The sequence below is a fragment of the Platalea leucorodia genome (genome assembly GCF_965183815.1).
Source record: "Platalea leucorodia genome assembly, chromosome: 5".
Lineage (NCBI taxonomy): Eukaryota > Metazoa > Chordata > Aves > Pelecaniformes > Threskiornithidae > Platalea > Platalea leucorodia.
In genome coordinates this window covers 53,547,100-53,573,572 of record NC_138827.1, presented here as the reverse complement: position 1 = coordinate 53,573,572, position 26,473 = coordinate 53,547,100, and the positions used below count along the sequence as shown (strand labels likewise).

General features: G+C 46.1%; 1 protein-coding gene across 1 annotated transcript in view; it reads left to right on the top strand.

The window, feature by feature from the left end:
* COLGALT2 (collagen beta(1-O)galactosyltransferase 2) overlaps window positions 1-26,473 on the top strand; it is a gene marked incomplete at its 5' end in the record, with an annotated part of 57,271 nt that overhangs the window by 25,686 nt on the left and 5,112 nt on the right. Inside the window, 7 exons of the mRNA XM_082313943.1 lie at window positions 11,283-11,393; window positions 12,915-13,032; window positions 13,796-13,930; window positions 18,340-18,544; window positions 23,578-23,697; window positions 24,227-24,303; window positions 26,173-26,279. Coding sequence (XP_082170069.1) covers window positions 11,283-11,393; window positions 12,915-13,032; window positions 13,796-13,930; window positions 18,340-18,544; window positions 23,578-23,697; window positions 24,227-24,303; window positions 26,173-26,279 — 873 coding nt within the window. The remainder of the gene's footprint in view (window positions 1-11,282; window positions 11,394-12,914; window positions 13,033-13,795; window positions 13,931-18,339; window positions 18,545-23,577; window positions 23,698-24,226; window positions 24,304-26,172; window positions 26,280-26,473) is intronic.

Below are 26,473 nucleotides of genomic sequence, written 5' to 3'. Positions count from 1 at the left end.
GAAAGCTCTCATTGGGGGGTGGGGCTGGGAGGCAGGCCCTGTGTGCTCACTGATACTTGCAGGGCATGGTTATAACTTTTTGGGGAAAAGAAAAAAACAAACAAAAAACCCCCTAAATTTAAAAAGTAAGTGGAATGACTTGGGTCTGCCTTTCCCTCCAATACGGGGCGTAAAGTGGTCCATGATCTGAGTCTTCTTACTAGAGGCAAGGCAGTCTGTAGGAGCCTTGCACTCATTCTTCTGCAAGCTTGGTACAGAGACTGAGAGCTTTTCAGATGTTTCTATTTTGGGGGATCCTTGGTAATGTGGTATGTGCCCATATTCAGTGTGCCTGTTGAAAAATCAGTGGTACTGAGCGCCTAAATTTGAGCAGATTCTGCCCTTTAAAACCTATCCATTTTTGGTTACCAGAGCCAAGAATATTTCTAAATACCAGTGTTCCTTCCCAGTGGCTTACACGCTTTCATTAATCTTGAACAGCTGCATTAGCTGCTGTCTCAATTAGCATTGGTGGGAACAAGCTATCCCTTCAGAAATTACAGAACCATTGCAATTAATTCCTCATTTGAGCAAATTGATTTCAGAGGCCGGTCACAGCCCTGATCCTGTGCGTATGTGATTTCCTGGGCTTCCCTTACGGGAGTTGTTCCCTTGAAGCCAAGTCTGCTTGGAGATATTCACAGGGTTAGATGCAGATGGTTTTTTGTTTCTTTTAAAGCTTTATCTGTAGCAGGCTGACCATGGGGAGAACTAAAGCAAGATGAAGAGGGGATTTGGGATTGAAGTGGCAGGAACCTCCTTTGCCCTGCAAGAGAATTCCCCTTACACAGATGCCAGAGAAGCTGTTAAACATGGGGTTTTGACCAGCAGCATGAGGCAGCCACAAGCAGCCCTAGCCTGATGGCTTTTCTGGGGAGATGTTGATTCCCCCGTTGCGTCTGCGCCCACTGGGCTTAAGCACATACCTGTCATGGCACTGTACTATCGGAGACAACCTGAGGATCTCGGGGAGTGAGAGACGAGAAAGTGAGAGATTTCTGGAGGTAGTTTGGAAAGAGCAAAGATCCTGGTGTGTACGAAAGTATGTACACACTTACATACATCTGTGAATCATTCTCTCACTTGGGCTTGGAAGACCACTGAAGGTTTTAAAATCACTGCTGCTGCCAGCAAAATCCATTATCCACAAGCTGTTGAAGGGCATGGGGAAAGAGTTAGAGAAGAGACATATTTGTTGCATTCTTGTACTGTGAGGTCCTGTTCTTGTACGGCTGCCCGGCCTGGAGAGTGTGGCTGCTCTTGTTGCTGGCTCCATACTCCCACACAACTCCTTCCCACTGATCTGGGCTCAGACCGCCTCTCCGCTGGGAACTGACATCTTAGGGACCAAGTTAAAATAATTAAAAAACAAAAGAAGGTACTTCCAAAAGTCTGTCCTTAATTAAGGAAAACCCTAGAACAAATGCCAAGTCCCTATGAAGCCAAAAAGTCTTACACATACATTAAGATTTTAACGCCTTGTTTAAATGCTTAAACATTTTTTCAACGTGGGCCTGAATGTTCAGGCGTTATTAATGAAGTGTGTGAGCATAATTGTGCTAAAATAAGTGGTGGCAAGGAAGGTTTAAATCTGTCCAGTGTCTGAACTGCGTTGTTGTGAGCTAGCTTGGTGGTGTCTCATGATGTGTTATCCACTGATCCCATTGATATCTGTGAGATTTGAGGTATCAAGTCTCAGATTAATGCATGCAGGTAGGGCTGGCCGTCCAGGGAGCAGCACAAACATCTGCAAAACAAAAGAGTATTTCTAATGAAAATTGTTTATTAGCTGAGTCTCCTCAGGGCTGGGTGAACAAGAGCCATACCTGCCTGTTGCTGGGGGAGTGCTTGAAAAGCTATAGTGAGCCCTGCTTGATTTGCTGCATTTTTGAGACGATCCTGAGCAGGAGACCATGAAGTGCTTGACAGTAACAACTCCACTTGCTCCTCTGTGGTAAAGAAGGATGTTTTCACAGCTGAAATGAAACACCAGAGTTTGGGAAATGGGGGTATACTGCCCACCTGGGTGCTGAACAGCTTTTTACTTGTGCGTCAAACCATGCTAGAGGCAGTAAAAGCCAGCTGCTTTGGGGTGGGTAGTGTGCCGTGGTCCTCAGGGGGAAGGTGGTAGAGGCATAGCTACGAAAGCTTTGTCTCAGGCTGTTGTAACGGTGCAGCTGCTTTCTGGTAGTTCTCCGCTGCCTTGGGAGACTCCCTCTCACTGGGTTTCAGAAGTGTTTTGCCTCTGTCTTGTTTTGAATTTTTTTTCCTCCACTTTAGGATCCGTACCTTCCCTGCCAGTCTACCAGCTGCACTGTTTCCTAGTCAAGGTAATTCATCACTGGTTCACAGTGGAAACTGCCAGTTTGGTTGGTTTTATGTTTTGAATTGGTTTTCTAAGTCTGGCAGCATTCAAACAAAAAGGCAGGGAGAAATGACTCGTCTGTTACTTTATTTACCACTTGTTTTGGGAAATCTAAATCCAAATTTGTATTTGACTCATATTAGGACTCCATTGCTGGATTTTATTTTTTGTTATGTTTGGCAGGGCTGAATTCACACCCAGAATAAGCACAGTCATAAGTCAGGGTAGCTTGTGTGACACTGAGCTCAGTTCTCCGCTCAGACCAGGGAGCTCTTGGAGCTGCCCAAAGTGACTGAAAGCTGAAGGCTTTTGCTGCAGGATCCAGACAATTTGGAGGCCTCTATGGAGCTAGAAGTACCTTGCTGTCTTCCCTAGTTCTGCTTTCTCTTTAGTTCAGGTTGTTAAAATTCACACACTGTGCTCTGTTCATCGCATGTCATTAGTGCTGTGGTAAAACACGTTGGAGTGTTGTAGCAACTTGTTAGTAATGGCTAGTGCTGGATGAAGTAGCATGGCTTTTCTAATGCTCTGGGGTTTGAAATCCCTCCTGGTGTTTCCCCAGAGCGTCGGAGGAGCTCCCTGTGCGGTGCACCATGGCTGCTAGCTTGGGGACAGGAGGTTGTCATGAACATGCTGAGTCCTGCTCTGAGGGCTGAGCTTTCCAATAACCCTCTCAAAGTACCTGGTGGGGGCCAGCTTCAGCTATAGCCCTTATGGCAAGAGTGGGGGATGCAGCTCTGCTGACTCAAAGACCAGGCCATTTGGTGACAGTGCTTTTCTGACTAGCCAGATTCCTGATGAGGGTTTATGCTTGTGGGAGGTAACTTCCTTAGGAATAAGTGTAGAATTCAGAGTTTCTTAATAAGCTGGAAGGTGGCAGGTCCAGTGGCCTTGCCAAACTTTAACAAACAGTAAGAGAGCTGGGTCTGAACTGCCATATTCCCAATCAGTCTGTATTATCTCTAATAAAACAGGAAAGATAGGGCTCTGCAGGTGAACTTCTTCCCATTCTGTCTCACTACCTCAAATGTGTGAGGGCATGGAGGGATTCTAGGTCCAATCCAAGTATTTGGGCCCCTCTGTTAGCACAAGTTGTGGAACACAGCATACAGAAAATATGCTTCCTCCATCACCGTTTGTTTTGAGATGTAACCTCTCTCTGAACGCTTTATTGCTGCTCTGTTCTGTGGAAGATGGCCAAGGTGAGCTACTGGTGCTTTTGTCACCAGTTTCTATGTTGCAATTGTTAGCAGTGATCTACTAACAGGGTTTCCATTGACTTTGAGCTTTGCTTTGGAGGAGACCCTGTGGGTTTATGGCATGTGGCCAACCTATGGCTCTTGTTTCAGTGAAACTCAATATTGGACTACATCCCGTAGCAAGCTTTGTGGGTAGACTGAATCCCTGGCCTCAAGTGGAGAAAAAGCAGGAGAGACAGCTAAAATGGGTATCTCTGGGTTTTCCTGGGACTTGGTTACATGCCCAACTCAGTCCTGCAGCATGCAGAAGCAGCAGGAGCCCTGGAAAGCCATGGACATCCTCCTCCTGTGAGCCATTCTCAATGCAACCCCAACCATCAGCAGCATCCTGACCGTTGTCATCTGTGATATGTGCTTGGCAAGGCAATGGGAAGGGCCCACTTGAGCCTCGGTGTCTGAGTTTGGCTCTCTTAGCTGTAGAGGGAGAACCCAACACCCTCCTCAAGCCCTGCAGTCTTCAAAACACTGACAGAAGGGGAAAGGATCCTCCTTACAGCTTTAGGTTTTGAGAACTAGCTGCCTCCAGGTCTGACTGTGCTTTGCAGTATACACTTCTTGAACGTGAAGTACTTACCCCCGTTTGAAGCCCTTCTTCCCTACGTGCTTGCCAAAGAGAAGAGTTGGTAAATGTTAAATTCAGTAGGAAAATTACTGCAGGCCCCTGTCCATAGTTTCCGGCAACTTGTGTTACAGTGTGACCCGTACTCTGACAAGCCAGAGGCACACAGTGTTGGTGTTGTCCTGTGGTACTTTTCCTATACAGATGGTGAAGGTGAAAATTTTCTCCTCTGACCCAGTGCGTGAGGTAAATAAACTGTAAATAGCTTGGAAGAGCAGGCTGGGATATGAAGAAGTGAAAAAGGGTGATTTTTTTTTTTTTTTTCCCCTTTTTTGGGGAGGAAAAGCACAACCATCAAAGCCTAAATTAACTCCCTCTTGCAAACATAGTATGAGGAGACATTATCAGGCTAAAAATATGAGCAGTCTAAAAGGAGCAGTTTTCCTCATATGCTGCTACTCACATGTTACTTAATTAAAACAGTAGTCGCTTACTTTTCCGCTATTCATGGTACTTGAATTTTTTTGGGAGGGGGTACTTGCTGAGCATGGACAATGAGGGCTTGTGTCCATGGTAAGACTACTGGTTAAAGCCAAAGTAAATATTGAAGTGGTTATAGTTATGCCGACATAAGCCCCTATATGAACATTCTCACTCAAACTTTTCTAAAATTTAATTTCTATTTATTGGAAATGGGTTTAAATCTGAGTGGAAAAAGCTGCCATGTTACTGGAATAGGAGTGTCCATCTGGAAATCCATTCCAGTTTAATTTATTAAACTTTCTTTTCTGAAAAGAGTGGCAGGAATTTAAATTTTTTTTCCTTGTCACTCCACCAGTCTTTCCTGGTTGTGTCACACAGGCTTTAGATTGGAAATCTCACAGGAGACCTTTTTTTTTTTTTTTTTTTTTTTTTTTTAAGTAAATTCTAGACATTGTTAATCAGCTCTTGAACATGAAGTTGCCTCCCTTTTAGTGCAAAGGTTCTTGACGTAACCTGTCCCTTTTGAGAGAAACCTGCTGTTTTAGTCTTCTCCCCCAGTTACTAGTTGCAGGCAGAGTGTGCTGGCTTTGAGCTGAGAGTTGCCTGCAGGGAATCTCTTGAACTTCATCAAGTCCCACACCTGGGAAGGAAGAGCCCTTTGCAGTGATGCAGGCTGGGGAGCAGCTCTGCCGAAAAGGCCTCAGGGGTCCTGTGGACCTATGGTGGAGAGGAACCTGAGTGTGAGCCAGCGGTGTGCCCTGGTAATGAAGGTCAACTGTGTCCTGGGCAGCATGAACAGAAGTACAGCCGGGATATCAAGGGGAAGGGTTATTCCCCTTTTGCTAGGCACTTGTTTGATCACATCCAGAATACTGCATCTGGTTTTGAGCCCCCTTGGTGAAGAAAGATGTTAACAAGTGTGAGCAGGTCCAGCAGAGAGCCACGAAGATGATGAGACCGTGAACTTGATGAGATGTTGGAGAATGATGGGTAAGGACTGTACTCCTTGCCAGCCATCTCACCTCTCTGCTTCCTCTGGCCTTGCACTTAACGTATCTTCTTGTAGCTCCTGCTTGGTCTTGACTGCGCAAATGTTTCAAATTGATCCACTCAAAAAACATGATTGGAACCTGATTCCAGGCCAAGAATAGTGCTGATGGACTCAAACTCAAATAATAGTACTGTGCTCACCAGCCTGCTTTCAAAAATGTACAAAACAATAAAATCTAGGCACTGCCTTAGTCTAAGGGCCATGTGGACTGCTAAGCTGTGTTCTTGCTGAGCTAAGTGGAGCCGGGTTAAGGTGGCCCACTCTCCTTACCCTGTCGAGTGCATACCATGGACCAGTAAGGATCAGAGGATGTAGTAAAAACATTTTTCCAGGAAAGGCAAGTGAGGAGGGATGAAAAAATCTCTTTATGTGGCATGCTCTCACCATCAAACTTACTTGCCGGACATGCAGAGAAGACCTGTTGGCCTGTGCTGCCTCTCTCCACTAGCACTGTTGTAGGAGGAGTTTGGGCAGACTGAAATTGCTTTTCTGCAGGTATTGGAGGTACTGCTTTACCTCACCTGCTGCAAACCTGTCGTGGTTTAACCCTAGCAAGCAACTATGCACCACACAGCTGCTCGCTTACTCCCCCCCCGGTGGGATGGGGGAGAGAATCAGAAGAGTAAAAGTGAGAAAACTCATGGGTTGAGATAAAAACAGTTTAATAGGTAAAGCAAAAGCCGCGCGCACAAGCAAAGCAAGGAATTCATTCACTCCTTCCCATCGGCAGGCAGGTGTTCAGCCATCCCCCGGACAGCAGGGCTCCATCACGCGTAATGGTTACTTGGGAAGACAAACGCCATCATGCCGAACGTCCCCCCCTTCCTCCTTCTTCCCCCAGCTTATATACTGAGCATGATGCCATATGGTATGGAATAGCCCTTGGGCCAGTCTGGGTCAGCCCCCCCGGCTGTGCTCCCTCCCAGCTTCTTGTGCCCCTGGCAGAGCAGGGGAAGCTAAAAAGTCCTTGACTAGTGTAAACTCTACTCAGCAAGAACCAAAATATCAGTGTGTTATCAACATTATTCTCATCCTAAATCCAAAACACAGCACTATATCAGCTACTAAGAAGAAAATTAAGTCTATCCCAGATGAAACCAGGACAAAACCTTTTGCAAAAGGATTCAGCACAGGACGCTGCCAGCACAGCATCTTCCATGTGATGCTTTCTTACCCTTAGCTGATCACATGAACAATCTCATCCCTTGTCTCGCTGTACCAGACATGGCAGCAGCGTTGGCTGCTCTGTCCATGTGTCTCAACCCTTCCTGACTGTCATCACCCAGGGAAAGGACAGTCAGTTTTCCAGAGCTGGGGAGATGTGCATCATGGGCAACAGACCACCAATGGTGGTGGTGAGATCTGCAGGAGAGATGGCCTTAGCATCTTGAAAATGGATTAAGAATGAGCAGGGTCCAACTGGTTCATCCATCTGAGTTAGAGCACTAAAGTTTTAACTGTGTATTCAGCTTCTTGAAGTCCTACAAACTGTCTGTTACAGAAGCAGTGCTTATAACGGGGCATATCCTGACGTGCCTCTTATGGCTTGAGGTGCTCTCGCTGCCAGTGGGAAGTCCTGCTTATATTTTTATTTGCCTGTTTTTCTTGTGCAGGGATTGTTATTTAAAAAAGGGTGGGGGAAACTAGTGCCTGTTTTTCCATACAGTGGTATTGCAAACACCATAGCTGCTATTTTTTCTCAGGGATAGGTGGACTGATTCAGATATTACAATAGGAATAAGTGCTAATTTTGTTTGATCTTAAATGTGAATTGTTCTGAAACTAATAGTGATAATTACTTTTGGGAATTGCTTGTGTTGTTTAGGGTTTTTTTTGGTTGGGTTTTTTTTTTTTGAGGCTCAAAGCTGGAAAAACAAAGGTTTGCCAAATTGCTAGTCATAGGCCATGTTTCATCCAGGGCGTGACAAACTTTATTGCCTTTTAGAACTTTTGGGCTTAGAAATGCTGCTGGGTGGACAGTCCTGGAGCCTTCAGTCCATTATTTGTGCCAGAGCTTTTTCTCATCAGTGTCCTTGGAAAGGTGTACTGGGATGTGAATTTACCTTCTACATAACAACACTGTTACAGCCTGGGCAGTAAAATGCCATTTTTCTTCTAGCAGTTTCCTTGTGAGTAGATCTAGAGATTCCTCCAGGCTCCCATTTATGTGTCTCACTTCTGTCTGGAGGCTGTTAGCTGTTGGGGTCTTCTGGGGTGAATTTTGTCAAGGGCATGCTGCCCTACAAGGAGCAGGATGGAGAACCCCAGGTGCGGGGGTCTGATTGACTGTTGGGAAGCTCTTTCCCTAGGCAGCCCTTAGCGCAGGGCAAGATCAGGTAGTAGCAGTCTTTGGTGTGCTGTGCCCTTCTCTCAGGATGATGGTGTGTCCATGCAGTAAAACTTGCACGGCCTGACCTTACAGGAGCTGGAGACAAAGACATGATAGGAAAAGCATCCTTCAACCCCCTTGTTTTGCCTGGGGAAGCAAAGAAGGGCTAGCTATTGCGAGCAGCTAGCTTTTGAGGGCAGAGCTGCCGTAACTGTGTCAACCACTGTCTTTCAACTTTAAGGTTTTTCTTCTGCTAGTCAAAGTTTGGGGCTTCATGAAGCAACTCTGAGCGATTGAGGAAGCAGCATTCTCTCTCGTTAATAATTTTCTCTGACATTGAATGACTACATTTTTACTTTTTTTTTTTTTTTTGTCAAGGAAATTGTGTTTTATTTGTGAACTTTGGGTTTCCGTTGCACATCCCTGCAAACAGCTCCCCCACTAATACATTTTGGGCTTGTGTGTGTGCAAAGCTGAATGGAGAAAAATCTCCTGGCTGAGACACAGGAGCTGCCAGCGTAAGACCAAGACTAACTTGACATGCGCACAGCTGAAGCTTCCCCTCTTCCTCCCCAGACTGTAGCAAACCCCTCCACATCTCCCCACTGATCTTATGCAAGGTTAGAAGGACTGGGAATGAGGCTTGCTGAGGGAAGCGGGCACATGCACCTGACTCTATGGGATCTGTGTGCTTACTTTAAGGATTTGCAGGATCCTTAAGACTAGCCTGGACCTGGCAAAGAGTATGGTGTAAGATGGACTCTGATGTTTGTCAGGATGGCCACCATACTCGTTGCATGGTTTGCGTGATGCCTAACTGCAGTGTGGTCCCGCTGTATGACAGGAGCTTCTTGGTGCCACTGCAGCTCCAGTGATGACCGTGAACAAAAAAACATTTTCACGGTTCTCTGGTATCTTTGGAATTTTGGAGCTGTGGTTCACTGACTGTACAGCTGGAGTGTGGGAGGAAAGCAGAACAAGACTAGTGAAATGTGCAGTGGCTGTGGGAGGCTCAAGCAAGTGTGCTAAAACAGGGTTGAGTGGATGAGCTGCAATCCATAAAATACATGGAGCAAGTCTGTCTTAGTCTGTTCTGCCAAGTCAGCACTATGACTGTTTTAGTCCAGTTAAACATCCTTGCAATCTAGATTTGCAGTGCAGTCTGACCTGGGGTCTTGGTCAAAAGCAAACCCCAAAGTTACGACTAAACGCAGCCTTGCTCTGTCATAGGGGAGCAGTTAATAGCAAAGAAACCAGTGTCCATTCACTTGCTGAACTTCCATTATTTATTGTTTTAATAAACAGGAATAAATATTCAACAAATAAGCTTCCTGTCCATACGTGATTGTGTTCTTCCGATCATAAATAAACTTAAAATCTGAATTCTTGATTATTTTTTTTAATTTAAAATAGGCTAAACCCCATGGGGTTGATATCTTCCGGTTGCATTAACCAAGAAAGGTTCATGCCCTGATTCTCATCTGGAGGATCATACGATGACTTGGGGTGGAAGTATTTTCCTGAAATAGCTTGGAGTAGCTCTAGGGTTTAGGAAGTGTCCCCTTTCTCCTTTCTGTGTGCCCTCCCCTAACTACAGGTATCTCTGGCTTCAAGTAGGGTGGAGGATGCTGTGGGAAGTGCCTTTGGGTCCCTGGAGCTGGAAGACAAAACAAGCAATATATAGCAGTTGATGGGGGCTTAGCACAGCCTTCCAATGCCCTCCCCTTAGGGATGTGTTTCACACCATCTTTGCTATCTCTTCATGGGACCTTTTGGGAGTATAAATACTCCCAGAGGAATATCAAGGGATCGTAAATTCTTGGTGGAGCTTGCAGAGCTGCACAGGCCACGTCCTACCATGGGGCTGTGCTTTCCTGTCTTCTGGCCAGGAAAAAACAAGCAGTGCTTTGGCTTAAGGGAATTTGCTGTGGGATCTGCCATGACCACGTGAGTGGCCAGGTGTTGGATGTGCAAAGTCCTGGTCCCAGGGAAATGCATGCTGGAAAGGAGCAGCTGGGATGCAACTTGGCTCGCTCGCCCTGTAACCCGAAAGCTTGAGGATCCCAGGCGGAGATGAGCTTGTGGCTCCTTTGGGAGTGGTTCCACATGATTACTGTCAGAGACATGGATCTGTGCATCCTGTTCCAGTTTCTGCAGCTACGCTGCTCAACCCTGAGGAAAAAACATTATTCGGATGCTTCTTTCAGGGAGGATGGCGGAGGCCATAGAGGAAGCAGGCGGGTTTCTCCCACCCCATTGTTTGAGACCGAGTGCTATTGCAGTGTTTTAACAGAACATAGCATCTGCGCAAAGCTCCTCCGTGTGTTTTCACAAACTCGTAACCTCTGTGTCAGGAAACAGTAAGAAAGCAAGCTGCCTCGCTCTGAGCTGCAGTCTGGCTATAGCAGGGTAGGGGGAAGGAGGTCTGGTGCTGATCCTGGGGTATGTTGAGCACCCCTGCCTTCCCCTGCCACCTCTGTGCTTAGCTTGGCCATACTGAGGGCAGTTTTGAGGGGCTGTACTAATTGCGGGTTGCAAATTGAAGGCAAGTGGCTTTCTAGGCCTTGGCTATAATTATCCATGCTGTAGAGCAGTGAGTGAGGTGTCCCTTCCCTCTGCTAGCAGTGTGTTAGCAGGGGCTCCTCTCAGTGTCTTAGCAGAGCCCCCAGTCCTGGCACGAGTGATTCCTGGGCCATAGGGTGAGGCAGCGGTGTACATGTTCTCGCAGCTGGGCTGTGCAGCTTAAATGGTGGGCTCACAGGACGATAGAGCAAGCAGAGCAAAATCCTGGTGCTTCTAGAGACAGAACCTTTGCAGTTAGCTTACCTCGGGCCAGTCATCTTGAGGTGGCCTGTCTTGTCTTTTCCAGTGGATGAACTGAACGGAGTGTAGTCCTGTATCCGCTTGGTGATAAAGCTGCTGTGATTCCTGTGAGGCAGGAGGAGATCAGCAAGAGGGGAGCGGTGTGCAGGCACGCCGGTGTTAAGGGGGTGCTCCGTCTTTGTGGGGAAGTGGGGCTCTGCTGGGTACCTTAGCAAGGGCTTGCACGTCTGTGGAGCTGCCCTGAGTTCTGCCAGGAGCTGGATGCACCTGTAAGAAACAGGTTCTGGCTCTGTTTGACTCATTTACCAGCTGGCAAAAGGCAAAGGACCTAAATCTTGTGTTAACAGACTTCCTTTGTGCTCTCGTTTTCCTAGGGCGGCCACCGACCACAATGTTGATAACACCACAGCAATCCTTAGAGAGTGGCTGAAGAACGTGCAGAACCTCTACCACGATGTGGAGTGGAGGCCGATGGAAGACCCCCAGTGAGTACTGCAGTGAGGGGCTGCCTGAAGCTGTTTGGCGTATATGTCAAATTTTCCAGGTTTTCTGTTTTCAAACCAGGAGATGTACTAAATGTCTAAGCATTAAAATGTGGATTTTTTTTTTTTTTTTGTGGGGTCTGTCCCATTAAAGTTGCATTCTTATGGAGCCCATAAAAAGGTCTCTGACTTCAGTGACGTAACTCATGCAGAACTTTGGAAAAGAAAGCATTTTCCATTCAGTTATTTAGCATCTGCAGCTGCTCTCTTTGCATGGTAAACATATCCCATCAAAAACTACAGGGAATAAAAACTGTCGTTCTTTATTTGCAAGGAAGCACAGAAAGCATAGCCCATTCCCATGCTGTCTAAGAAAGGTCTGCCGGGACATCAAATATTCAGTAAGTTCTGAGCCAGAGAACTAGATTTAATTCAGTGTATTATGCCTTTGCATGACTTGCAGGATCATTGCTTTGAAATATGATGTTAGGTGTGTTGGGTTTTAATAGCCTTTTTTTTTTTTTATATCAGCTGTTCCTTGTTTTGTTTGGTTTTGTATTTCTTCCATCAAGGCAAAGTACATCAGTTTCCCCTTTCTTGAGGCTTGCTTTTACTTTCAAGGTCCTCAGTGCAGTGGTGGGGCATTTGTGGTACAAACCCACAGGGAATGCTTTTTTTGTTGACATTTTTTAATCCTTTCATTGAAATTGAGTTTTCTTAATCCTGTCAAACTTGGGGTTTTTAAGTTCTGTAAAAAGTTTTTGAAATTCTTAGCTCCTTCACTGGCTTATGCTGGCACTGTTTCAAAGTTGTGAATTTTTATTCCACGTAGGGATCTGTCCCTGAGTTTCCTTCCATCTTTGTTACAAAGCATTTGCTTTTGGACCTGATCCTGAAAACAGAGACATGCGCATAACTTTGCTGACATGATTGGGCTCATGGGGTTGGGTGTTGGGTGTTTGTAGATTTAAGAGCTGTTATCGGGATGTGTTAACAGTTACTAATAATGCCCAGACCTTGAGGGAATCCAAATTGCCTTCATCTTTACATCCTCAACTCTGTTGATTCTACTGGGCTAAAGGAAACTGCATTTATAGTTTTAAACTTAAAGCCTAGCAGAGGATAGATGACTTTTTACCAGAGGGTCAGATGAGGTAAATCAGCTTCAGTTCATTTAAGTGGGGTAACCTCTGCTTACGTCAGGTGAGGGCCTGCTGCTGCAGAAGAAACTCCTGGTTTTGATGGTGCTCTCTTGCTTGCGGCCGCTCGGTCGGCAGGAAATGCTGCAGCGCTGCTTGTTCTCCAGTGCCCTGTGTACACATGCCAGCACGAAACTTGGAATCGTTCTCCCTCAAAACCTTTCCTGGGTTGCCTGAGGTGACTCTAACACTGTTTTTCTTTTTGGAAAGAAGGCAGCAAGGGAACTCTCTTTTTTTTTTCTTTTTTTTTTTTTTTTTTCCCCTTTTTGACTAGCGTAATAGGGCCTGGACGTGGGTTGCAGTCACTTTCTTCTTTTTTTGCTAGGTCTTACCCAGAAGAAATTGGGCCAAAACATTGGCCAAGCTCCCGATTCACTCATGTGATGAAACTCCGACAGGCTGCCCTGCGCGCTGCACGAGAGAAGTGGTCAGACTACATCCTGGTAAATACAAGGTTTGATTTATTAACTGTCCTCAGGCAAAAACTTTTCAGGTAGTCACTCTGATACTTGAGGCTATCAAAAAGTTTCCTCTCCATCAAAAGACAAAGCTCTCTGCAGTGAGATGCTGTGTGTCGTTTCTTGGTCTGATGAGCAAGAGACTTTGCAGCTAGGGGGATAAGTCCCTGGTTAAGCCCAAGGCTTTCTCCACAGGGCTCAGGATTGAATATGGTCCTGGTAGTGGGTAGGTGCCTGCAAGGGTCCCCCAGATTGAAACCCCACCTTGTTATTGATGAAATGTAAGGGAAATAGTTCAGCAGAACAGTTGCGGAAAAATGTGTGCCTTTGGTCACTACAGCAGCAGTTAATGGTGGTGTTCCCCCAGCCCATGAACAAGGCGAGGGTGTGAGGCCAGTTTTTAAGAGTTCTTTTTGATCCTCTTCAAAGAATAAACCTGCCCTGAATTTTCAGCAGTGTTATTTTCCCTCACAGCTCCCTTGCCCCTGTGCTGCAGTAATGTTCTGTGGAGTCAGTGGGAAGCTCTGCATCTTTTCCCATCTCATAGCTTTGTCGTAGGGGCAGCCACCCCTGGGTTTACCTACAACAGTGATGTGCCCTACAGTATCAAAACTACCAGCTCAGTGCTTTTTGGGGTTTTTGCCAACCTCATGCCTCTGGCTGCCTTGTTCCCAAGAAAGTGTCGGGGGAAGCAAATAATTTCATCTAATAACAAATTTCTTTTTCTCTTCCCCTCTTACTTCTCTAGTTTATTGATGCAGATAATTTACTGACCAACCCACAAACCCTGAACCTGATGATAGCAGAAAACAAGACATTGGTGGCACCAATGCTCGAGTCTCGCTCTCTCTACTCTAACTTCTGGTGTGGCATCACCCCCCAGGCAAGTGACTGTGTGAATCGTGCTGAGTGACTGTGCAAGCTATGTTTTCAAAGGCCTCCTGCCTTCTGTCTGTGAAGCCAGTGGGCATCGTTTCTGTGCAGTGGGCTTTCCCATCTGTTTTTGTAGTGTTCTTTTTCTGAAAAGAAGCTGCTGTAGCTCTGAGGCATGCAGAGGTGATGTTGGCATGTAGTGAGTGAGGACAGTGGTGTCATACAGTCATCTAAGCTTCCTCCTCTCTCAGCGGTGGCATCCCAGATCTTGGGTGAGTATCTCTGGGAAAGGACTGTACGTTTATAGGGAATCTGGGAATAAGAGTAGAGAGGACATTGCAGTCTCTAAATGTTTTTCAGGCTTTGTTTTCTAACCGAGCTGTAGGTATGAGCAAAGCAATACATGTCTTGCATTGGGTGTGCAGGCACATAACTGAAACGTGCTTCCTTATCTGAGATTCCTCACTTGAAAAAGCTTAATCTGGAGGAAGCTGAGCTTGCTTAGCCAAAAGTCCTGGGAAGTGATACGGTCCCACTAACTGCATAAAAAAATACTGATATACACACAGTCACACCAGAATTTATTTGAGGTGGTTCTATATATTTGTGTAATGGCCTTAAAATTCTTGGTACGTTATCTTAGACTAGCTTTCCTGTATAGTGATGCTAATCTTGAGAGGAATTTGCTTTTCTTTCTACAGCTCCCCATTGTATATAGGTTATTTTTCTCACAGATGAACAAGATTTATGTAGTGGGGCAACACCCTTTGCCTCAAAGGGAGTGTATGTATGTGCTGAAAGATGTATGTAAAGGGTAATGGTATAAAGGACCAAAGTGCTGAGCCTAGAAATTAGAGTTTCATGTTACCTTTTCAAATCACATATGCTGCAGAAAGTATAAGATACAAAAATGTTGTGTGGTAGAAATAGCATTATTTTTAGAGTCAGAAAAAGGTTGAGCTATCACTTTACAAGTTGATTCACATCACCGTGGTGTGTTGACCCTAGGTGGTAGGTAAGCCCCCACCCAGTTGCTTGTTCGCTCCTGCTCAGCAGGATGGGGGAGCAAATTGGAAGGGCAAAAGCAGGAAAAAAACCCCAAACCCAAAAGCAACCCTCGTGGGTTGAGATAAACACAATTCAATAAGTGAAGGGGAAAAAAAAATCCAGAACAAACAAGTGATGCAAAAGCAGTCACTTACCATCAGGAGACTGATGCCCAGCCATTCCCCAAGCACCGGCTACTTTGGAAAAACTCTCCCCCCATTGTTATTGCTGAGCATGATGTTATATTGTATGGAAAATCACTTTGGTCAGTTGGGGTCAGCTGTCCTAGCTGCGTCCCACCCCCAGCCTACTTGCTGTGGGGGGCAGGGTGAGAAACAGAGAAGGCCGTGATGCCGTGCAAGTACTGTTCAGCAGCAGCTAAAACATCGGCCTGTTACCAACACTGTTTTGGTCACCAGTCTAAAACACAGCACTGTACAGGCTGCTATGAAGAAAATTTAACTGCATCCCAGCCAAACCCAGTACAATCACCTTGTGCATAAAAGGGTTTTAGTAAGAGAATCAAATACATAGAAGGGCAGATCTGTTGTCACAGTCATTTTTTGCCTTTTTACACTCTCTTCCTTTGAAATGTTCTTGACTAAGCTCTAGATGGGCTTTCCAAGACATTCAAGCTGAAATGGGCATGTAGTTAATGCTTTTTTCTCCCAGGTAAGACTCAATAATGAGATCAGCTTTTTGACCTGTTCTCCAGTCTGCTGCTGGAACGCGTTTTGTCCTCCTTTGGGGAGGCAGGATCCTAAGCTGCGTATCTCCTAGAATAGGAAGAGATTTACTGTTCTTTTGAAAACTTTCCCTTTTTGCCCATGTTTGCCCTGGAAAGCTTCAGGATTTCCTTTTTACTTCCATGCCCGAGTCTTGTGTTTCCTTCTTCGTAAAGACAAGCTTGCCATGCATAGACAAATGTGTTTAAGCCTGAGCTATGCATACATCTTTGAGCTTCCCTGGAGCATGTGAATAGGCATACTTTAGAAATGCTCCAGGGTCCTGGCCTTCCCTACCCTCTTGCTTTATTCTAGAGAGCTAACCAGATACTAATTATTGTCATTATTGCTGGAGTGAAACAAAGAGCAAACTCCGTTCCCCCCTTCTTCTGGTGTAAAACATCATTCTTCCTTCCCAGTGTTACCAAGGACACAAGCAGGGACTACAGGCAGGGTAAAAACATAACAACCGTACTGGGTTGGGCCAAAGGTCCATCTGATAGCAGTGGTTTGTAGCATATGCCTAGGGAATAGTATAAGAACATGGCAAACAAGTAAGTGAATGATAGTTCCCAAAATATTTTTCTGTCCTCTGGCAGTCTCCTTCTCTAGGATTTCTTGAAGAAGCTCTTTGTCTTTAAAGCTCTCAGTGATTTTTTTTTTTCTTTTGCAAAAATCGCTATCTGAATCTTTATTTTGGCACCCACACCAGCTTAAGGGAAGGAGTTCCACAGTTCAGACTAACTAATTAAGTAAAAACAGCAGGAAAAGATCCTGAACTTTCCAGATTCTTGGGAAGTAAATATATACATAAGAAAAGGGGTGGTGTGTGGGTGTGTTTACTTGTTTCAGTTTTTGTTTTAAAATGGAGATATAAACTTCATAGCGAAGGCATTGTCTTTTAATTTTTTAAGGTTAAGTCCTGAGACAGCCAGGTTTTCCACTGAGGTAAATCAGCATTGCTTCACAGGCTGAAGTGGATCTCTGCCTGCGTGCACCAGCCTCAGCCCTGGCCCCTAGTGTTACCTCTCCAGTAGTAAGTTTCCATCATTACCAGCATTAGCTGAGAAAAGGCAAGGGGAAAAAACTTAGCAGCAAATGCATCTTGCAGAATTTGGTGAAAAAAGCTGCTCAAATGAACAGTAAAGTTCCCGCTCTATTTTTTCTTTAATCTTAGTTGCTGCTTCTTGTTTCTGTGCTTGCAGTCCCACAGTTTCATGCTCTCAGCCTTGTTCTCCCTGGGGACTTGGGGAGGGAGTAACAGCCGGAGCACGCCCTGAAACACAGCCTCTGGTACTGAGCAACAGCAAGCCAAACCCAGCTCCAGACAGCTTGACATTTAGTTGTCATGAAGCTAACCTTAGAAGAGCACAGCAACAGTGCTGACAAGTTGGAGTCTTCCTTGACTTTCATGATTTATGAGCAGTGAGAAGCCCCAAAACCTCATAGTGAGTGACTGGAGGAGGAAAGATTAGTTTACAGCATCTTTCACCTGTGGGCATTCTCAGATGTCTGTTAAAGGTTGAATGTCTTAACCCTTCCTTCAGTGGGAATGCTAGTAAGGTCTCTACCCACTCGCTCCTTTTCATGAAAATCAGACCGGCTTTGTTTGAGATATCTAGTCCTCACAGTATGGTCAGAAGGTATCTGAAGGGCAGAGGGGAGGATCGACAGATAAATAAACAGACAAATGCACCACACCACGCTTCTACGCAAAACCAGGATAAAGTGGTTCTGCAGTGATTTGCTCAGCTGTTGCTAGGATGCTCATGGAAAATATAACGTAAAAGTAACTTCAGCTTATTTTAGTGACTCATCATTTCTGTAAAGACCAGAATCTGCTCTGGATTCAACCATCAGCCGTGTCTGGATGTCTAATTGGTGCGTTAGGATTTTCTTTCTGGAGGAATTCGGTGTATTTATTTCCAAATCTGATAGCTTTAGACATATTGCACCTGCAGTACCAGCTGTGAGCCGCACAACGTGGGTATTGCACCCACAGTGCTGGAAGGCTTAGCAAAGCTCTTGGTTACAGAGAAATGAGCTGACTGAAGTGCCTCCCCCAGACAGACTCTGTGGGAACAGCTCAGGAATGAGTATTAAACCTGTTTGCCCTGGGATGGAGGAAGCAGGGATTCTTACACAGCTGATGGAGACGGAGATGTTGCCTTCGCTGCAGTGAAGCAAATTTTTTTTTTTTTTTAAAAGTCACGGTCACAAGTAATTTGCAGGTCCTATTCTGTGAGACACTGAATGTCCTTTGTGCCTGTTGAACATGGAGGATGCCACGGATGCTCAGCAGCTTCTAGGATCAGACCCGAAAGTCTATGTGCAAAAAAGGTTTTTGAAGAGCCAGGAGAAAATAGTCCAAGATTTGAAGCTCCACTGCAAGGGAGTTTTGCAATAGAAAAGCTTGGATTTCCAATAGCTGCTAAAAAGGAGAGAGAAGGTCAAGCTTTAACTTTTGGGATGAAGACTGTTTCTAAATACTTGACTGAGCCCTTTCCAAATGAGAGACACTTAAAAATCTGAGAACTGAGCACTGATCCATCTCTGCTGGGGAGGGCTAAGGGTGAGAGCTTTTGCTAGGGAGCATCTGTGAAATAGAAATCTCTTGTAACAAGCAGCCCCCTCGTTGTGATTGCAGGGCTATTACAAAAGGACCTTGGATTATCCCCTGATTCGGGAATGGAAAAGGACAGGCTGTTTTGCTGTCCCGATGATTCATTCCACGTTCCTCATTGACTTGAGGAAAGAGGCCTCCACGAAGCTGATGTTCTACCCTCCCCACCAGGACTACACCTGGAGCTTTGATGATATCATGGTCTTTGCCTTCTCCAGTCGCCAAGCAGGTATGTCTGGAGCCTGTGCTGGGGAGGTTTCACTAGTAGAGACATGCAGACCTCTACTTTGAGTTCACAGGCCAAAAGTCCTGTGTTGGCTTCAGTGGTGAGTTAAGACCTTGTTCCCTTTCCTCTTTTGGATCTGGTCGGGGATAACCAGCAGGAAGTGACTGGCAATGCTAGCTAGCTTCAAAGGACACGGGAGCCATTCTTGGGGTGGGGACAGTGTTTCAGAGACAAAATGTGTGGCATCCACCCTTGATTTGTGGCAGAGCAAGACAGTAGTGAACACAGGTGAACGCTGTGAGAGTGGGAGGTATTCTGAAGTCTGTAGGTAAGGTACCTAAAGTCACCACTTCCAGGACATCCATGAGGAAGCGGGTGAGGGCGAGAGACTCTTTTTAAATGTAGCAGCCCTTGTGGAAAACAAAAGCCAAGCTGCTTACCCACGGTGCTGATGAGGCTTTGCTTCCTGGCAGCTCAACAGGAATTGTCTGAGAGGTTGGGGGGGGTGTTTTGTCCTCTTTTTTTTTTTTTTTTTTTTTTTTGAAAGCAAAATCAGTGCAACTTTCAGGGGAATGACATGGAGTCTGTGGGCTGCGCTGAGAGGAAACCTCTTGCAGGCAAGAGCAGCTTAGAGCTGGTGTGTGAGCAGTCAAATCTCTGCAAGCTTGACATTGTGTCATTGGTACTTCAGGAGAACCAGTCGAGCACTGAGCTGCCTTGAGGTCCTTGGGGCACAGCGGAGAGAAAATGTGCACCACTCTGGCTGATACTGGGATCGGTTTCTACCGGACAGTGGGAGGATTTCAGTTAGACCTGAAATACAGGGGTCCTTTCAGGCCAAGTCCCAACCTCAGTGTCCTCCTCCTGTGTCTGGAATGGCTGTTGGTGTTTGCAGAGAGCTCCAGGTGTCTCAGAGAAATCACTGTCTCTTAAGTGCATGATACTGCTGCTATTGCTGCCTGTTCTTGTGGTGGGGATGTTTAGTCCCATTTATTTTTGGAGAGTGGATCTGGTGGGTATTCTGTCTCCAGCAAAGTACTGGCTGGCAGTAGCAGTATGTATGTATGTAGCAGTGTCAGAGCTGAAAGGAGCTCCTGGGAGGGATATGGTTGTAATGGCCATCTGTATTGTTCTTTGCCCTGCTGTGTTGAAAAGGGGAAAGTCTGGGGCCTTATAAGGAAAAAGGGACTGATGAAACCTCAGCAGCACCCATGAAATGCACTTCTGTTTAGAGCTATGTGACTGGTTTGCTGGCTTACTGAGGTGAATTAGTAGGGAAAAGTTGTTTGTGGGTCCTCTGAGCGATGTGCAGTTGGTGTTACTTGTCTTCTGTTTGTAAAAGAGGCAAAGTTAAGGTGAGAAGGAGGGGCTGTTCTTGGGGGACAGACAAGCAGAGAGAAAGTGAAGAGAAGAAGTACAGCTTCTTGTTGTTGTTGGCAGTCGCTTCTGCAGAAGAGACAGGCTGAGAAGACTGCCTTTCCCACCATTTCAAGACCAGCACAGCAGCCACCAGCTGTTTGTAGCTTTCTTTTTAGTGATGTTTCTGGTTTGAAGTTCTTGACAGCACTGAAAAAGATGGCGTTGTCTCGGCAGACTAAGAAGGGCTTTTTAAAACTCAGCTACGAGAGGATGAGGGGCATCAAATGAGAAAGATGAATGATAGAGGAGAGGCAGCAAGAGCTGAAATTAGAGCCCTTAGGAGGCAGCGGCGTGATGTGAACTAACAGGGCACCTTTGAGGTCCTGACTTTCAGAGTCAGGACATCAGTATATTGGCTCCAGAGGAGAGCTGATGTTTAAGTCTGGATAGCAGAGCAGGCTCCTTCAAATCTACCTGCCCCACTTGTTCCCTCTGACAGCTCTCCCAGAAATGCAGCATCCAATGAGTGTGGTAACTGCATTGCATGAGCTCCAGCTGCTTAAGAAATATTTCAGGGATTCAAACCCATCATTTTTTCCTTCCATCCTAAACACTTTAGCTTTTTCCAGGACTGACCCATGACATGAAAGGCTTTGCTTCAGCAGTCTGGCCCATTGATCTGCCCAGATTGTTGGCTTGTGTCCTGGGCTGAGTTTTGTCACCCAGGGTAAAAGGATGACATCCAAGTTCAGAAATGTGAAAAATGTATGGACTTTGAGGTAAACTTCTCCTCGGAGTAATTTCACTTACTTTCCTGAAGTAATAAACGATGTTGGCTTTTGTCCAGGCCAAGTACTGCACTTAACGCGTCAAATCAAACCATCAATTTTCAGCAGTGAATCTGCTGTTTGAAGCAACTGTTTTGTGATGCTCCAAAAAGACTGTCCCACCTCTGCTGAGAGGACGTGGCCTGTGGTGGGAGTACTGACTCAGAACAAAACTCGGTGCAGGTGTTTTATTAACAAAGGTGGACTCTGTAGAACCACTACTAGTGAGAATGCACTCACAAGATGGCATTTAGCCAGCCAGATCTTCTGAGCTTCCTTTCAGCCTGAGGCTCTGAATACGTAGAGCCAGCCAGCAGGAAGGTCTGGTCACAGGGATGTGGGGGAAATTTAGGTTGCCTAAATATGGCTGTGGGTTTAGGGCATGGCTGTGAATCCTGGTCACTGCCTTACAAAGGTTAATGATAATACAAGTATCTATAGCTTTTCTGTCCCTTGTAGTAATTGTTCATTTCATTATAAAACCAGAGCTGGAGAGCAATTCCCCCTCCCCATTTTAAAGTAGCTTTACCATTTTAAAGTAGCTGTTATCCCAGAAGGAACAGAAATACTGGTGTGAGTCTATGCAGATTAACTGTGTTTAAGCCAGCGGAAGATAAGAACGGAGATCAGTGAGCCAGATAAGATTAGTTGATTAGATCAGTGCCAAATCCATTAATGTCAGCAGGTAGTATTTTTTATTCTGCCATTTACCTAAATTGCAGCTGACAGCTGAATGTGTTTTGGCAAGCAGTGTAGCCAGCAATTTACTTGCAGAACTTAAAATGGTAGAAACACCAGGGTCATTAATGCAGACAATTCTGCTCTGCTAAAAATATAGGGATTAGGAGGACTAATACATGAAAGCATCAACACACCAGGTAGTGTCTGCTTTTCATTTATTTCCTAGAGGGACGGGGGTGGTTGTGCTTGTTTCATTAAAAAAAAAGGGGGGGGGGGGGCAGAAAAGCTTGTAGGTTTGCATTTTTCTTTAAATCTGCTTGGCCAGTTGTATGGGTTCTAGCAGCTTTCAGATTGTGGTTAATTAATACAGGATCTTACCAGAGCTCAATGAAAAACAATGGAAATGTTTCCCCTTGGCTTCTCTGGATGTAGCTTTTGAGCTTGTTGCCTGATGTGACATCAGGCCCAGTGCTGCTGCTGTTACAGGCGATAACAGGCAAATGCTTGGTCAGTCCAGAGGGAACAGCGTTTTGCTGATCACACGTAGCTGGGACATTCCCAGCGAACAAGCTCAGCGGTGGGTGGGTCTCTCCCTTGCAAAGGCGTCTGCTCCGAGGGGAGGCTTTGCATCTTCTCTTTGTTTCACACCTTCAGATTCAGCTCCTTGAACAAGCAAAAGCTTTTGAGTAGAAGGATGTTACGTTACCACCTCTTTTTGAAAGCATCTTTTCTCCTTGCCGGCGTGTCTCTCTCTAGGATTTTCCTCTAATCTTCAGGGCATTGTAAAAACTAGTCCTGGAGAGGAAAGGACCATGTTTGGTGGTAGACTAGGCACTTCCAAGATGGTTATCCTATCTATTCCTCAAAGTCCTTTGCCAAGACAGGTGAAAATGTCTATTTTCTAGCCAAAGCAAACAGGAGCAGGAAGATGCTTGACTGTAAAACCCAGAGTGAATCCCTTGCTAGGCTAGTAACAGGCCCTGCAGCTGTACCCATGCCTTGGGCCTTGCGGCTTCGTCCCGTGTGATCCCAGGGGAGCTGAACTGCCTGGGCCCGCGTTTGGCCAACCATGTGCTGTTGAAACTGGGGATCAGATTTACCTCCTCCGCCCTGGAAGATTCATTTCATATTTATTGTGGTCTGACAGAGAAGCCTTTGAAAGCTCAGATAAAAGCTTCCATCGCCCCTAGCCACGCTGGGTTTGTTTGAATTTTTCCCTCTCTAAGGCTGCCTGCTCTGATAGACCTGCACCCCTCTTTGCCCAGCGTGCAAGGCAGGGGCTCCTCTCCCCGCAGAGGAGCGGGGTATCCAGCAAGACCGCTTCCCTTTCGCCTGAACCACTTCACCCCTCGCAGGTGTGTAACAATTGCAGCTTTCCTGTGTTGCAAGGGGGAGTCCTGCCCACTCCTGAGTGGAAATGCCTCCACCCTTCACCCTGAGCTTCAAAACGTGTGTGTTTCCCCTACCTTTGAGCCCCATTTTTCCCCTCCTGGTTTGGAGGCTGTTGCTGAGCCCTGGGTCTGTGCAGGGAGAGAGGCCCCGTGGCCCAGGGTCGCTGCTGCTTCTCCTTCGGGGCAGCCGCAGGGGGAGGCCCGCTTGGCTCCCGTGCCAGCCGTTGCATCGCTCGAGGCTGGCTTACTCGGAGGGTGAAAACCTGTTCCTGCTTTTGGCTCTGGGTCCGTGACGGGGCTGTCGGGTGAGGTGCCAGGTCTGAGCAGCGCAGGTGGGGTTTTGGGGATGGGGGTTTCTGCAGTACTCCCTAGTTATCCACGGTACTCCTGCAGTGCGTATCAGACACTGCTTTTGCTAAAGGCCAGTTCTGCCCTCTGCTGTAGGATTGTTTTCATAGCGTGAAGGCAAAGGCCAAAAAAGACCCTTTCTCTGGTCTAAGAGGGGGGTTCCCAGTCTCTCCTAGGAGAAAACTGATTGCAGTTAAAAATGCCTGCTGTTAGGGAGCAAGTAGAAATTTGTTTTCATAGGAGAGGCCACTTGCTCCCAGCCAAATAAACCAGAAAATGACACTGATGTTTTTTAATTGTTTGCTTATGAAGCAGAACTTCTTGGGACTGAGGTCCTGGCATAAGTTTGATTGTGGCTACGTAGCAACAGAGCAGTGAAATTCACTAGTAAAAGACCCGACTCTAATTTCTGGTTTTCTGTGATCCCCAGGAATACAGATGTTCATCTGCAACCGTGAACACTATGGTTTCCTTCCTATGCCCCTGAAGTCGCACCAGACGCTGCAAGAAGAAACTGAGAACTTTGTGCACACGCTAATCGAGGCTATGAGTAAGTTGCTGTGCCCTGCCAATGATGGATGCAAACAAGTTAATGTTTGCAGAGCTCTCCTGCCAGCAGCCCAGCTCCCTTCCCTTTAGGAGTCTGCATCCTGGTCTGACTGCTCTCATACTGTTCCTGTGTTAGCACTGTTACTACGTTAGTATCATACTGATACTGCATATCAAAATATGCAATTTTCCATTTTCCACTGCTTTTCTACCTAGGGATGTAATCAGTTCACGTTCAAGTCAACTCCATTCACAAAACCCCTTAACTTCCCTATATTAAATGCAAAAATGCATCTTTGATGTGGAAAGGATGCTGCAGAACCTTGTTTTTGTCATGAGGTCTGTCTGGCGCATGGCTGCTGGCTTCTGCTTTGCAACATGGATGCTTTCTGCTACACCCACTCCTGCACTGACTTCATATCCCAGCTCCCTGGGGCTTTTTAGGCCCAGAGATGAAAACACATGTGGGTACATTATATCAATGCAGCTTGTACATGAGGGTGATGCTTGGGATCTCTCCTCTCTTTCAGTCGATCGTCCTCCCATTGAACCCTCTCAGTATGTCTCTGTTCCTCCGAAGAACCCTGACAAGATGGGATTTGATGAAGTAAGGAACCTGTTTTGCTGTCATTGTCTTGTCTTGTCTTCCTATTTATCACTTAGAGGACCCGGGTTCTCCCTGCAGCTTAGCTTCCAGCTGTTTCCCTTGGAGTATATTATCTCTTCACATAGTTAGCTCTTTCCCAGTCACTCATCTTTTGGACTTAAACATTTTCCAAGGAGAAAATAGCTGTCCTTATTTGGGGAGAACTTCTGCTGAGCCCAGGGTTCAGGGAGTGTTCTTTCCCTCTGGCATCTGCTGTGGAGAAACGAGGCCAGTCAAGTCTGCAGGCACTTAGTACCTGCTGCAAGACCCCTGATTAGAAGTGCAAGTTTGTGTGCAAGGGCAGTGCCCAGCAAATCTTTGGGCTTCCTGTCTTGAGGGTAGGATGTTTTAATCCGGCCAGGAGGAAATGGCAGAAGTGAGGCTGAAAAACAGGTTATTTAACTCCCCACTTCTTTTGCTGTTTCCTCTACATCTGACTCTGCAGAGCAGCTTGGCAGTCCTTCCTTTCTGCAATAAAAACTGGTCATTTGGGAAATCTCTCCTGCTTTCCAGTGACAGAAGGGAACAATTTCTCTCACCCGAGAGAGACACTGGAGAGCCCGGAGCAGCTGGGGGAGCCAGGCTCGCAGCTGGGTTCTAGCCCACGCTGGGTACATCCAGGAGTGATGAAAATCATGCGTGCTGTCTCCTTACTGTGGCAGCTCTCCCCCTGCCCTGCTTGGTCACTGCATTTTTCTGCTATGGCCTTAAGTTAAAGTGAACTATAGAAAGATGGCTGCTGACACTGGTAGTGCCCCAAGACCCCACAGAAATTCCTCTCCCAAATCTGCCTCACATTGTGGAGAGAGCAAGCATTGAGGGGGGAAGGCTGGAGAGGGATCTGCTGTGTTTTAATTAACCAGTGTCTGTGTTATGCACCGAGCCAGCAACCCCTGTGTATATAGCTGCCAGGGTGGCAGTGGCACCATGACCGAGGGAGTTGTAGTGATCAGGGGAGCCTTTGTTTTCTTGGTGTATTCTGCTACATCTGTTTATATGATTTGTAAAGTCTGAACCTGATTTGGTTATGTGTGTTTGAGCGTCTGTGTTTAGGACACAGCTGGTGTAGGTTTTTTCCATGTTGTCCTTTGTGGCTGCACTTTATTTATCCAATTTATTATTTTTGCATTTGTACTGACCTGGAATTTGATCCGCTTCTTACTGGGATGAGGTTTTGCTCCACAGGCTACAAGGCTGCACTTGTACTTGTCTGCCTGAGACTGAAAAAATATCCCTGACCCTCTGCAGTTTACCTGCAAATGAGGGCTTCAGTCCTCTGCCCTCTACCAGAGAGTCTGTCTCCTCAAGGCTTGGACTGAGCCCTGCCCAGACATCTCTGTTCCCAGTCTTGGCTCTGTGCTAGGCTTTCTGCTCTGGCAGGGGTAGAAGCGGATTTTCAGTGCCTGAAGTAATTACAAAAATCCTCTCTTTGCTGTGTCCTTGTACTTGGATGGTGGCCCCACTGATAATCCTAAATACAGGCAGTGGCAGCATTGTGGGGAAGCATGTGGGTCGATGTTCCTCTGGGGCTGGAGCTGGCCATTTTACTCTGTGTTTAATGTAAATCAAAACATCCTGTATCTTTGGAAATTATAGACTTGGCTGTAACTGGTCTCCTCTCACCTTTATTCATCCTCAAAGAGCGACTTTCCCTGTGATATAAAACATCCGTAAAAAGTGGTTGTTAGACAAAGAATGAGCCTCTAACCTTTCAACTCAAAACCAACCCAATTTTTTGACAAATTGTAAGCAACCTGGGATAAAAACACACCTGGCATTTTAATAAGATTTGCTTTTCGAGTGGGGCTGATACCTTTCTCTTTTACCCAGATTTTCATGATCAATCTGAAGCGTCGGAAAGACAGGCGGGATCGGATGCTGCGGACACTCTATGAGCAGGAGATTGCAGTCAAGATAGTGGAGGCTGTGGATGGAAAGTGAGTTTCAGCTGGGGTTGCTGATGTTTGCAAAGAGTGGGTTGTGCATAACTGCTTAACATCATCTCTTTGGGTGCCCTGACCTCCCTTCTGGTGGAGAAGGGTGGGCTGAAGGGAGAGGCAAATACAACTTTTATTTACCTAACAGTCTGTTTGGGGCAGTTTTGCTCTGTTTCTTTCTTCTTTTGCAATTA